Source organism: Chlorocebus sabaeus, chromosome 17, assembly GCF_047675955.1.
Source record: "Chlorocebus sabaeus isolate Y175 chromosome 17, mChlSab1.0.hap1, whole genome shotgun sequence".
NCBI classification, from domain to species: domain Eukaryota; kingdom Metazoa; phylum Chordata; class Mammalia; order Primates; family Cercopithecidae; genus Chlorocebus; species Chlorocebus sabaeus.
The window spans coordinates 74837273-74851605 of NC_132920.1; the positions used below are offsets into that span (position 1 = coordinate 74837273).

The window sequence follows — 14333 nt, forward strand, 5'->3', positions numbered from 1 at the left end:
CTTGATGTGGCCCACACCCTACTAACTTCCTCTCCCTCACCCACCGAGTGGTATCTACTCTTGCCTTTCTGTTCTTTGAACATGCCAGGCACCTTAGGACATTTGCTCTAAGCTGTTTCCTTTTCCTAGAGTGCCTTTTGCCCATATACAGTTGGCCCACCATATCCATGGGTTCCGCATCTGTGGATTCAACCAACAGCTTGAAAATATTTGGCAAAAAATAAATGGCTGAATCTGTATTGAACATATACAGACTTTCTTATTGGTCCTTATCCCCAAAACAATACAGTATATTTACATAGCATTTATCCTGCATCAGGTATTATAACAAACCTAGGATATTTAAAGTATACAGGAGGATGTGCATAGGTTATATGCAAACACTACACCATTTTATATAAAAGGCTTGGGCATTCACAAATTTTCATATCCGTGGGAGGTCCCAGAACCAATTTCTAACACAGCGGGATGACTGTTTCTGACCAGTTCACTTTCGGATGTCTCAAAATAATCTGACCTTCCTGTTGAAGACTACCCTAACTTTAATACTGCAACCGACCATCCACACCCATGTCAGTTCTCCCCTTTGGTCTTTTTCCATAGAACTTATCTTTTTAACCAACAGTGCAATTTATTTTTAAACTATCTTTCCTACCACCCCTTTCTACAACATAAACTCCATGAGAGGAGGAATCTGCCTTTGTTCACCAATGATTCCTAGGCACCTAAAACCGTAAACGGTAGTACACAGTAGGCACTCTGTATCTTTTTTTTTTTTGGAAATGCGGTCTCGGTGTATTACCCAGGTTGGAGTGCAGGGGCGCAATCTGGGTCACTGCAAGCTCCGCCTCCCTGGTTCACGCCATTCTCCTGCCTCAGCCTCCTAAGTAGCTGGCACTACAGGTGCCCGCCACTGCGCCCGGCTAATTTTTAGTAGAGACGGGGTTTCACCGTGTTAGCCAGGATGGTCTCGATCTCCTGACCTCGTGATCCACCCGCCTCGGCCTCCCAAAGTTCTGGGATTACAGGCGTGAGCCACCAATCTCCATATATATAGAAGGAAAGTCCTGAAGTGGTTCACAAGATGCTACTCTCCACATGGATGCACACCAGAATCCAGGAAAGGGGAGTCCCAGACTTGAAGTCTATGAAATTTCCAACTTCATGCATAGTTCTCTCAAAGCAGGAAGGGTTCTGCAAACCCTGAAGCAGACTGCCTAGAGCAGCATTGTAATTCTTTTTATGATTCTTACACTCTCTGTATCTATTTGCATTTTGTGTTCCTGAAGTAGACCTTTTTGAACCATTCCTATTATGAGAAGCCAATAATGGCTACCATTTATTAAGCACCTAACTACTGGTTAGGGTAAATAAGAGTTGTGGGTCCATTAGATGGCATGATAGCTGGGGAGCCCAGTAACTATCCTGCTTTGGTTGGTTCCTGATGACAGAAACCTACCTGAACCCACTCTGAGTGTAGAAAAAAACAAACACTGAAATATTTTACAAAGTCATTCTACTAAACCCTAATTCTAAGCTGTGGGATATATCCAGTATTTAAGCATACTCTCACATAGCTGAGAGAAAAAAAAAAAAGAAAGAGAAATGTAGACCCCAGGAGCCAAAGATAACCTGCTTCCACTACCCCCAGGTTCTAGCATATTCCAAGATATACTGGAGTGGGTAGGGGGAAAAAGCAATATGCATTCAAATGTCAAGTTGAGACAGAAATTGAGACTCTAATTTTGAGCTGTTAAAAGTAAAATTTCACTAAAATAATATCACAATAATGTTGCTTTATACAAGTTTCGTGGCAGAAGAATCATTTCTTTGATCCTTACCTAAGATTTACAAGGGTTGAAATTATTGGCATAAAAGTGATAAAATCAGACAAAGCATGGTAAAGACTGCTTTATTGGCGGCAGTTACTACAAGTCAATAAATATTGATCCCCAGAGAAGAGCTCGGTTATCAGATTACTGGTCCATAGAGAGCAGAATGAAACTGAACCAAGTGATTGCTGGGATGATTGAAGTCACTCCTGCTTCTTGGGAAATGCAGCCACAGCCAGCTGATACAAGGCATATGCTGTTCCTAAAAATAAAAAACAAAAAAGAACCTAACCAGAAATTCTGAGATCTAAGTGTATAAATTTAATATTCCAGTTTAAAAGTTGTAAGTTTGCCTTAAGACTACCTTAATTAGAACACAAAAAAGTATTTTGATAGGTGTTGGCAAAATTTTAAATAAATATATGTAAAATATATTTAATGTAGTTTTAACAAAGTATGGCACAATAATATATTTGTCAACATAAAATGCAAAAATTTTTTAAAGTAAGAACATATACAAACGTTATTTCCATATTAACCCAAGATTGCCTGAGAAATGCTAAGGATGATTAAGGATGATTCAAATGCCAAAGAAAAAAAATGACTTCAAATATGCAAGACTTCCCTAAAGTGAATGTAAAAAAAGGAAGAGTGATATAATTTTAAAGTAATCAAATGTAATGTAAAAACTAGCTGATAATTGGAATTTCATTTTAAAAACTATTTACCAGAATGTGTAAGAAATGGTCACATTGGCCAATAGGAATTTAGGACTTTATCTTTTTTTTTTTTTTTTTTGAGACAGAGTCTCCCTCTGTTGCCCAGGCTGGAGTACAGTGGCACAATCTCAGCTCACTGCAACCTCCGCCTACCAGGTAAAGCAATCTTGCTGCCTCAGCTTCACGAGTAGCTGGGATTACAAGTGTATGCCACCACACCCGGCTCATTTTTGTGTTTTTAGTAGAGACAAGGCTTCACCATGTGGGCCTGGCTAGTCTTGAACTCCTGACCTCGTGTGATCTGCCAGCCTCAGCCTCCCAAAGTGCTGGGATTACAGGCGTGAGCCACCACACCCGGCCTATAATACCTTTTATAATAAACTGGTAAATGTGTTCCCCTAGTGAGGAGATTGTGGGAACCCCAACTTAAAGCCAGTCAGTCAGAAGTTCCAGAGACCCAAACTTGTAACTGGTGGGAAGGAGGAGACAGTCTTCTGCCATCAACCTGTGGAATCTGATGCTATCTCCCAGTAGAGAGTGTGGAAACTGAATTGGAGGACACCTAGCTGGTGTCCATTACATGGTGTGTAGGGAAAAACCCCCACACATTTGGCAACAGAGGTCTTCCATGTTGATTGTTGTGATGTGAGAGCAGAGTTTCCCAAACAGGTAATTAACATAGTTTCCTCATCTTTAAAATGAAGACATATTACAGACTTCATGCAAGATTTACAGAAATCCAAGTATGTGGCATTCCTATGAATATGATGGGCACAAAATAATCACTCAAATATAGATTCCCTTCTCTTTACCTTCCAGTAAAAGTATTGTTCCATACAAATTTTGTTTGTCATAAATATGTCTGTACAGAGTTTAGATGTAAAGTGCGCTTTTATTTTGCATCACAGTCAAAATGTTTTAAAGCCCTTGCTATAAGAGGTGGGATACAATGGATGTTTTTGACTGAACTATAGCCTTCACTACCATCAATGGTACTCAGAAAGCCAACTCTATCACAAGATAATCATCAAATCTTACTGGTGTTATTTTTTTAAGGCCAGGTGCAGTGGCTCATGCCTGTAATCCCAGCACTTTGGGAGGCCATAGCGGGCAGATCACCTGAGGTCCGGAGTTCCAGACCAACCTGACCAACATGGAAAAACTTCATCTCTACTAAAACTACAAAATTAGCCAGGCGGGGTGGCGCATGCCTGTAATCCCAGCTACTCGGGAGGCTGAGGCAGGAGAATCGCTTGAACCTGGGAAGCAGAGGTCACAGTGAGCTGAGATCACACCATTGCAATCCAGCCTGGGTAACAAGAGCAAAACTCCGTTTCAAAAAAAAAAACATCAAAATGCTCTTATACAGTATGTACCAGTCATCCTCTTGAATCATTATGAGACATAGTAAGATATCAAATTCTGGAGACAGACTGCCTGCATTAAAATACTGGCATAGCAAAAGCAATAAAGTTATCAGTTATCATTACTATTACTTTTCTATAAACCTTCAAACATTCCAAAGGCCTTACCACCAACTGTAAGAACCATGGTGGCTCTATACAGGAGGACATCAGCTATCCCACCCTTTAGATACAGTGGAATTTCATCATCCTCCTAGATTAAAAAAAGAAAAAAAAGACAATAATAGATGCCTCACTCATTTCCAACTAAGTTTCAAAAGAACAGGCATATAAAATGATATAGCTCCTTAAATCCCTATAATTAAAGTATTTAAGTATTAAAATTTAAAAGACCTACAATTTTCTTTATTCTGTCTCTACTCCTACTACTTTTAAAATAAGAACTCCTAAAAGTCAGCATTTTTCTTTTACTGTTAATTTGAGATCCATTAATGATGGTCTTTCCAAAGAATACATAAACATTAAAGCTATAAAACATACACACTGATCTCAACAACTTTAATATAACTGAAATATAAAAGAATCAATAATTGCCACACATTAGATTTAGTCATAGGAACCTTTTTTTCCCTAAAAAGTGGGGAAGGGATTTTGGTTTATAACCCTAAATTATATCCCTAGCATCTAATCCAGCATAAAGTAGCTATTTAGTACATCTGTCCAGTATTTATTTTTATGTATATATGATACAACTATTTTTAATCACTTGAAGTTTTATTTGGGAAAAGCTAGAAACCATAATAAAACAAAAATCACTCATAATCAAACTACTTATAAAGGTAAATTGCTCTGCTCCACCAGGTCTTTCCCCAAGAGACAACCACTATTAGCAGTATGGCACATGTTCTTGACTTATTTTGTAATGTTTATATTGTCATATGATCTAATTTATACACATACTTGTTTATCCTAACTCTACCTTTTGGTAATCTAATTATTACAAGTAACAATCTCCTATAAAATACTTCAGTACCTGGAACAGTTTTTGTTTCTCTGGAACTTTATTTTTAAAATGTCTGCGGGAAGTAGTGCTTATGGTTCTCTGTCCAATCTGACGGAGAGCCTAAAATGAAAATATTATTAAACAGACTTAGAGCCTAAAGAAACCTTCAAAACCATTTTCAGTCCTTCATATTATAAAAAAGGTAAAATGAGACTTGAAGCATATCTGATTTGTCAGTAGCAAAGTCATGGAAGAGTATCCAGGCTTTTCAATTTGTCATCCATCCTCTGGCCTTCGAATTACATTCTGCAGTCTCCAAACAACATACTCAAGAAGCAATACATACAGATTCTAACCAAAATATAAAATCATGATCTTTACCTGAACAGAACCAGTAACATTTTATAATCCTTGATGCAAACATATTGACATACACATGTTACAAAAATAGTGCTTAACCAAAATACACTAAGCTCAAATATTTTCATAATATACTACCATATTATCAAAAATCTGCTGGGCGTGGTGGCTCACGCCTGTAATCCCAGCACTTTGGGAGGCCGGGGCGGGCAGATCACCTGAGATCAGGAGTTCAAGACCAGCCTGATCAACATTAGAAACCCTGTCTCCGCTAAAAATACAAAATTAGCGGGGCATGGTGGCACATGCCTGTAATCCCAGGTACTTGGGAGGCTGAGGCAGGAGGCTCGCTTGAACCTGGGAGGCAGAGGTTGCGGTGAGCCGATATCAGGCCATTGCACTCCAGCTTGGGCAACAAGACCAAAACTCCGTTTCAAAAAACAAAAAAAAAATATTACTAGATCACCTGAAGTCTGAAGTTCAAGAGCAGCCTCACCAACATGGAGAAACCCTGTCTCTACCAAAAACACAAAATTAGCCGGGCACGGTAGCAAATGCCTGTAATCCCAGCTACTCGGGAGGCTGAGGCAGGAGAATTGCTTGAACCCGGGAGGCAGAGGTTGCAGTGAGCCAAAATCGCCTCACTGCACTATAGCCTGGGCAAAAGGAGTGAAACTCCATCTTAAAAAAAAAAAAAAACAGAAAAGAAAAGAAAAAATCTGTTACTTGGCCAGGCGCAGTAGCTCACGCCTGTAATCCCAGCACTTTGGGAGTCCGAGGTGGGTGGATCACCTGAGGTAAGGAGTTTGAGACCCGGCTGGCCAACATGGTGAAACCTCATCTCTACTAAAAATACAAAAATGAGCTGGGCGTGGTGGTGTGCGTCTGTAATTCTAGCTACTAAGGAGGCTGAGGCAGGAGAATGGCTTGAACCCAGGAGGCGCAAGTTGCAGTGAGCCCAAACTACGCCACTGCACTCCAGCCTGGGCCACAAGAACGAACACCGCTCAAAAAAAAAAAAAAAAAAAAAAAAAGGTGGGGGGCCGGGCGTTGTGGCTCATGCCTGTAATCCCAGCGCTTTGGGAGGCTGAGGTGAGCGGATCACTTGAGGTCAAGGTTTCGAGACCAGCCTGGCCAACATGGTGAAACCCCGTCTCTATTAATAATACAAAAATTAGTCGGGCTTGGTGGCGAGCGCCTGTAATCCCAGCTAGTTGGGAGGCTGAGGCAGGAGAATCGCTCGAACCTGGGAGATCCGAGATAGTGCCACCGCACTCCAGCCTGGGCAATAGAGTATGTCTCAAAAAAAAAAAAAAAAAACAAAAAAACAAAAAAAACCTATTACTTGACAGCAAATAGACTGGCGTGATTCCTTCTCAATTAAAATGCTTCTTCCATTACATTTTTCCTAAAAAATTTTAAATAGGGTATACATCTTTTAAAGAGACTTGTATTAAATATCCAGTTGAATTAAATAATGAAACAAATGTGCTCTCGATTTTTTAAAATAAATTACATTGAGGATTTTAATGAAGCAAAACTTCATTAAATAATTTAAAAGATAAAATAATCATTGTCGCATTTTTTTTCTTTTCTTTTTCAAAATTTGGGGAAATATTTCATATGCTCAAAGTCGGTGGAGGGGTGAAGGACAATGCACAATAGCCTGACGGAAGTAACGCTGCACTTCAGCCATGACTATTCCTAAAGTTCCACCCAAAATGAATGCTTGGTTTTTAAACTGCCTTCTCAAGCTCGCAAAGCTCAAAACCATTGAAACTTAAAGCCTTTCAGTACCAGAAGAACACCTTTCTGCTTGATGCTTCCGGGTGTCAGACATTCCCCACCTGGTCCTTGGTTTTACTCAGATCCGAGCTACTAACCTCATCAATGACCGACAGGGTTAGGGGTGGTGCCTAAGAACCCAAGACGGGTCTAACCCACAAGTCTCTGGTCACTTCCCCAGCCTCTACACTCCTTACGTCTACCCAGCAACGGCCTGGGGCTAGAGGAATAGACGGAAGGGAAAGTAAGGTCAGGGGAAAAGGACACAAGTCAAGGTGACTTCACTAGCTGCCTTCTGCACCCCTCCCAGGTGAGGGTTTTCTGTCATGGTGCCTCAGCCTCCTCTCCACTCCCTCGCCCCTATCATGAATGCAAGACGAGAAGCTCCTCACCAGCAGATTCCGCAGCATCTTGGCTGTTACTGACCGGCAACCGCCACAACTTAACACCAGCAACGAAAACGACCACGCCGGAACCGGAACTACCTCCGAGACTTGCGTAAGCATTCAGGAACGGAAATCTGGCCGGGCCGAAGAGAGGCCTGCGCTCCTAACCATAGAGAGCAAAAGAAAAACTAGAGCGGCAGTACGGCCCTATCCGCTCTAGCCGGCTCGCCGTCTCCGTCTGGTGAGCTCGTTCGTGGCGTTTTCGAAGAAGTTCAGCCGGCTGGTCGCTGGAGCTAAGGCTGGGGAGAAAGCAAACGATTCGTGAGATGAATGTAATAAGCTTAGACGAAGTCAGCGTGGGACCAGGCTATCAAAGAAAGCTAGTGTCTGTTTTGAGCGAGAAGGCGTAAAACTGGGCAACCTTTAAGCCGCTAGAAAGTGAACAAAGACTGGGTTGGCCGGAATACAGCTGTGAGGCCTCATAAAATAAAAAACACGGACGGTTTTTTCTACCGAAGGAATTGCTGCGGGACATTACTGCTCCTTGTGTTGAGAATATGCTGTAAGAGCTATGTCGAGGTAACAAGTTTTATCTTCTTGTACCTTCGACTGCTGCAGAACTCCCTAAGCAAGAAGCTCTTCCGCAGCGTCCCCATATTGTGGAAGCGGCTCGCTCGCTTCTGAGGAAACGTTGGGGGCAAGAAATGCGATGGCGCATCTGGACTCAGAAGTCTTGCTGTCCCAGATCCAGCAGGGCACTACATTCATTACTGGAGTTAAGCACAGCAGTTATTTGTTGTGCAGAAGGCTGTCGGTGTCATCCGTTTCGCTTACGTAATCCCCATTGTGTTTATTTCTTGTGCTTACCCTCAAGTGTGTACAAACACAAATATCTGCCCTGTATTACAATAATCTTTCCACCTTTCTACAAACTCTTACAAATTATTTGATTGCCATTTCAAATAAGAAACCCATAGGCTCAGCAAATGATAAAAATTAGTAATATTAAAACTATTTCTTGTAATCCTTGGGGTTTTCTTCACAATCTACTGTATGTCAGTGGGCCCACCAAGTTACCAGTCCCAGTTAAGATTCTCTTCCTCACCAAGGCTTATAAACACCCCAATTCATGTCTTGCTTGGATTGCGACTGAAAGGACCTGATTTTCTACAACCCTCTGGATTATGCATGTAACCAAAACTCTGGACAAAATTACCACGTGCCAATAGCTAGGGCGTCGGGGTTTAAGTACATTGTCCATAACCTTAATTTGTTAGTTGTATGTACTCTCTTATGTTTTCTCCAGTTAGCCAACTCTAGATTGTAAATTTCTCAAGCGCAGAGATTATGTGGATTTCTTACCAATCCGCAAGCACTGCTTAAAGGGAGTATTCACTAACCAACACATGAATTAGTTACATTGGGTGACAGATCTAAGAAGCTTATGACTCTGTCCAAAAAGCCATGAATTCACATTAAATAGATCCTAGACACAGATTCTTATATTCATGTTATTCAGTGCAATTTCCCCCTTGACTGGATCATTCCATCTATTAACACGTTCCCAAATTAAAAACAAAAAAACTCCTTTGATTTCCATTACCATAGACTTCTTTACACTTGTCTCTCCTCCTCCTCCTAAGCTTTTTTTGGTTCCATTTTGGGCAGGCTTTTACTGCTTTTGTTTAGAATCACCAATAGCTTCCAGGTTGCTAAATAAATTGTGAGACTCAATTTTCACCTTCTCCATCTATTAGCAGCATTTAACATAGCTAATCCGTCCCTCACCATATACTTTTACTTTTTAATTTGGAGGTAAAGCATACATGTAAGAAAGAATATGATAGTTTGAAGCATGGTCGTAAAGTGGCTTCCATAGTACTCCTTCAGCCGTTCTCCTGTTTTAGCGGCTGCTCCTTTTAGTTTTTTCCGGGATCCTTGTCCTCTTAACCTCTAAAATTTCAGTTTCTCACCTTTTTTCTACATTCATCCCTTTTGTGATTTCATCTAACATTGAACTACTACTCCCACTTCCTGTAGATTGTATGAAGAAAAAGAATTTTTTTAGGAAAGAAAAACTATTCATGTGCTGACAATCCTCACCTATCTCCTGCTTGGCCTTTCCCATTTAACTTAAGACATCTCTACCTAGATGGCTAACGTGCATCTCAAACTTACAAACCAAACTGAATTCTACTTTCCACTCCTTATTCCCAAACTTTGTCCTCTGCAATTTTCCTTACTTCAAGCCTTAAACTTTATTTTCTGTCATACTCTATAAATCAATTTATTTAAAATTTCCATTGGCTGCACCTTCAAAATATAATCTGAATTGAACCACTTCTCATTATCTCCAACACTACTGCTACTACTGGCCAAGCCATCATCATCTCTTGTTCAGATTATGTCAAAAGCCTTTTTAACGGGTTTCCCTGTTTCCACTCTTCCACTATCTTCCACACAACAATGATTCTTTTAAGAACTTAAGTGGGATCATATCGGTTGTGTTTACTCATGTATCCCTGGCATCTAGAATAGTAATTGGCACACAGAAAAGTTCAATATACATTGGTTAAATGAATGAACTGTATCCTGCACAAAAGAATAGATTATTGAGTATAAAAATTCACAACATGTCTTAGTACTTGTACTCCCTCCAAATGTTTTCAGTCCCAGGGTTCCTCATTCATTATCGCCTTGCTCCTTTTCTGTAAGTTGTGATTATCCTGACATACAAATGACTGAAATTTGCCTGGGTACCTAACAAACTTTACTGGATCTTCCCAGGCACACTAGAAACATTACCACTTTTTAAAATTCATCCTCTGAACCAGAAGTTACTTTCAAAATAGATTGCTTCCAAAACATCAGTTTGGGGTTCTTTTATCCTTGCTCTTTTGTCATGTTAGAAAATTAGAAAATGGTTCTTTTGGAAAATACTTACTCCAGAGGGTTTTGTAACAGTATGACAGAATTGGCAGGAGGAATATGTGGGAAATCTGAGGTAGGTCATGATTTAAGTCTTGTCAGTAAGATGGACATCAGATGCAAAAGTACTAAGTTAAAATATCTCATAATTACTGATGCAATTACCAAAGCACAGTTACCCAATCATTTTTTTTTCCCTTTAAAAAGCAGACAAGATAACCCTGACTATGATCCTGCCTATAGAATCTATAAATAACAAAAACAGAGGGAAGCCAGAATAGTTTTCTGTGATTTGGATGTGTGTGCGTACACACATCTGTTAATTCTAGAACCATGCTTAATCCACTTCCAATTTTATAAAAATATAGAACAGTTTCATGTGAGCTTTCATGTTACAAACTACTGGTTAGGTAAAAGATAAATTTCAATATAATTCCATACTTTATCACATTCTGAGTCACCTTTGGAAATCAGGAAACAGTTGCTGTCTTGGTTGCTGTATTTAGTTTATTATTAAATACTTCATCTAATTGCAAGCCTCAGTCTTTTCATCATTAAACTTTAGACTAACTCCTAATGATCTTTTTCTCTAACTCTAAAGTCCTTATGACAAACAATTTCATAAATGAGGACTAAGCTCTGATTTTCTTTTTATCTTGCCCAAATTCCTATCTAAGGGGTCTGGGGAGTCCTGCCCTACAAACCACAAATTCTCATCAGATGGGTTTTATTTAACCCTGTATATTATGACTTACTTTACCATCTGACTGGCATAACGAGGAAGAAAATCAAAATGTTTTACCCCAAAACGTTTCTCTGCCAAATCTTGAAATTGCCCTGCAAAGTTTCTTGTGGGAAAAATCCACATTCTATAGAGAATCCCCTTTCCCCTTTGTTTTCTTTCCTTCCTTTCCAGATCCAGGAGATAATCAACTAAGAGCCAGGCATTCTTTTAAGTCTGGTAAGACACATTTTATAACCTGCTCTCTCTGCAGTCTGCTGAGAGTTTCGTCTGCACAATAAAACTTAATCCTTTATCTTAACCTAAACATTTCTATTGATTCCAGATAAACTCAACCAGTTGCCAACCAGAAAATGTTTAAATCTACCTATAGCCTGGAAGTCCCCCCTCCCCACCGTTTTGAGTTGCCCCGCCTTCCTGAACCAAACCAATGTATTTCTTAAATGTATTTGATTGATGTCTCATGCCTCCCAAAAATATATAAAACCAAGCTGTATCCCAACCACCCTGGGCACATGTTTCCAGGATCTCCTGAGGGCTGTGTCACAGGCCATGATCACTCATATTTGGCTCAGAATAAATCTCTTAAAATATTTTATAGAGTTTGACTATTTTCATCAACATGGACATGAGTCACTCTCCATTGAACAATAATCTACCAGCTACCTACTATGAATGTAATGCTTTGTAATACACTCAAGGGAATATTGTTTTAAAGTCTCTGACCTTCTGGAGAATATAATCTAATTAGGAATATCATACGTAACAGTAAATTTGATGCAGACATAAATGACTCTCCAAGTAACTGGTACAACAAAAGCTGTATGGGAAATTCAAAGAAAGTAGTGGGCTAAGGTTGTAAAAAGACAGAATTTGGGGCCGGGTGCGGATTACAGCCTCACCCCCGTAATCCCAGCACTTTGGGAGGCCGAGGCGGGCGATCACAAGTCAAGAGATCGAGACCATCCTGGCCAACATGGTGAAACCCCGTCTCTACTAAAAATACAAAAATTAGCCTGTAGTCCCAGATACTCGGGAGGCTGAGGCAGAAGAATCGCTTGAACTCGGGAGGTGGAGGTTGCAGTGAGCCGAGATCGCGCCACTGTACTCTGGCCTAGTGACACAGTGAGACTCTGTCTCAAAAAAAAAAAAAAAAAAAAAAAAAAGACAATTTTGGCAAGGTCTGGTAGAATAAATGGAGCAGAAATTAAAAGTCATTCCAGACTTAGGACAAGAACATGATTAACAATCTGAATTTGGAATCAAGCGTTGATGCACTGCAGGAACTGTAAAAACAGAGGCCTAGATGGAGTGAAAAGAGAAAAAAAAATAGTTGTTAAGAACTTGAAAGTCAGACAGATCCTGAATCTGCCTTTTAGTGGTAATGACATGACTGAAGGCAAGATACATAATCTATTTATACCTCAGTTTCTCTTATCTTTAAAATGGAGATAATAGTATTCATCATTGGGTGGCTGTTAAAATAACTCAAAAACTATTATGGGAGGAAAGGTTGGGTAAGAAGAAAAATCTAGGGAAAAGCTGTAACATTTGCAAAGGCAAAGAAGACAGGGTGGCCAGGTGTCTTGGGAAATTGCAAATGGTTTGGTTTGCAGAACAAATGAAGAATTGAGGTAATAGTGGAAGGCTGATTTCAGGGATGAATTAAACATCCTGAAGGGCTACTTAGAGGTTCAAATAGCAAACTGTTAAAATCGGAGCTCTATTTCAAGATCATTCTAGTAATGAAAGGCTGGATTGGACATGAGTTATTAGGGTCAGAGAGTCTGTCAGAAAGCTCTCATAGTAATCCGAGGAGGAAGGAAAACCTAAACTAAATAATCAAGAGAGATGTAGATAAGGGGAGGGATGAGAAACCCAACTAAAAGGAAGAACATTCAAAACTCAACACAATACAGTGATTTATATTAGATTGGGCAGCTGGAGAAGAGAGCTAGGGTTTCTGGCTTACCTCAAGGTGGTTGGCTATACCATTCACAATAACAAGGAATGTAAATCTCAGATTGGTGTGAGATTATTCCTGTTTTGACCTTATTAAACCCAGGCTTGTGTGGAATGATTGCTGCTTGGGCCTTATTAACTTAGGTTAATTCATTATTAACCTTCATGTCTCGAGAGATTAATAATGAAAAATCTAGAGCTCAAGACAGATGTCAAGGCACAAGAAAAGATAGAGAAGTCAGTCAGTGTAAAGACAACAGAAATAATAAGGTACTTAAGATTGTTCAGGGAGAATGTGTAACTTAAAGGCGTAGGCAATCTCAAAGAACTCCCAACATTTTATATGGTTAGTATAATTAAGGAATATACAAAGGAGACTAAGGAACAGATAAGGGGAAAAAAATCAGGAGAGTCATTCACAGAAGCCACATGCTAAAGGAGAGGGAAGGAAACTGCCTATCAAATGGAGCAAAAAGATATAATGGAGCCAAAAAAATAAGGGTGAGTTCACTTGATTTGACAGAAAAGAATGGGAATTGTTCACTGAATATCTATTTTTCTATGCTTTGTGCTAAATGCTTTTTATCTGTCACTCATTGCTCAAAACAAAATCTGTCAAATGGGTATTGAAATTCCTATTTTACAGACAAGGAAAGGTAAATGGCTTAGAAGATTTAAGCAATTGCAAGGTACAGTTTGTAAGTATAGGAGCCGTATCAGCCTACTTCTGAAACCCATACTCTTTCTACTGAATCTTTCAGACACAGGTGACACTCAACAGAGTACAAACAGTATAATCTTGAGGTGAAAGCCTGACCCTGATTGAAGTTGAAGATGACAAGAAAATATAAAGGACATACTGTTTCACAAAGTTTGTTGTGAAAAGGCAAGACAACATGCCCTGGGGTTACTTTACACCACTGATACTGCAATTTGACAAATATTTGTAAAGCTGTTGTCTGCAATTCTGTGCTTGAAACAAAGTGGCATAATAAGCTTGAAAGGGATGTAAGGGGAGTTCAATCTTTTTCCACATTACCCTGTATAGAAAAGCTTGTGATACAAAAACAGACAAGCTCCTATTACTACCACTTAAATAACAAGTTTAAGATTTTTTTAAAAACATTATAAAATCAACAAAAAGTGAAGGGTATATTTGCTTCAAGGTGTTTCTGATTTAAGATAGTAGATTGGCCCCCCGAGTTTATCTCTCCTCCATCCCACTATAGTAAAATGAAATAAATTTGAAAAA

General features: G+C 39.6%; 1 protein-coding gene across 2 annotated transcripts; it reads right to left on the reverse strand.

Annotated features, from left to right (window-relative positions):
- Window positions 1-1896: 1896 nt before the first annotated feature.
- Window positions 1897-12279, reverse strand: COX7A2 (cytochrome c oxidase subunit 7A2). Of its 2 annotated transcripts, XM_008013470.3 has the most exons (4): window positions 7456-12279; window positions 4949-5038; window positions 4084-4168; window positions 1897-2094 (listed from the first exon to the last, which is right to left on the reverse strand). In XM_008013470.3, the coding sequence occupies exons 1-4, from the start codon at window positions 7567-7569 to the stop codon at window positions 2036-2038; spliced, it is 348 nt and encodes a 115-aa protein (XP_008011661.2). In that variant the 5' UTR covers window positions 7570-12279; the 3' UTR covers window positions 1897-2035. The 2 variants fall into 2 exon arrangements, with proteins under 2 accessions (XP_008011661.2, XP_037843017.2); XM_037987089.2 differs by lacking the exon at window positions 4084-4168 and having other exon boundaries at window positions 7456-7583.
- Between the last annotated feature and the right edge of the window lie 2054 nt (window positions 12280-14333).

Coding starts and splice junctions, on each gene's coding strand:
- COX7A2 (XM_008013470.3), bottom strand. CDS start 7,569: ATGCTTACGCAAGTCTCGGAGGTAGTTCCGGTTCCGGCGTGGTCGTTT. Junction 5,039..7,455: donor AGATGCTGCGGAATCTGCTG/GTGAGGAGCTTC, acceptor TTTTCATTTTAG/GCTCTCCGTCAGATTGGACA. Junction 2,095..4,083: donor CATGGTTCTTACAGTTGGTG/GTAAGGCCTTTG, acceptor TTTTATTTTTAG/GAACAGCATATGCCTTGTAT.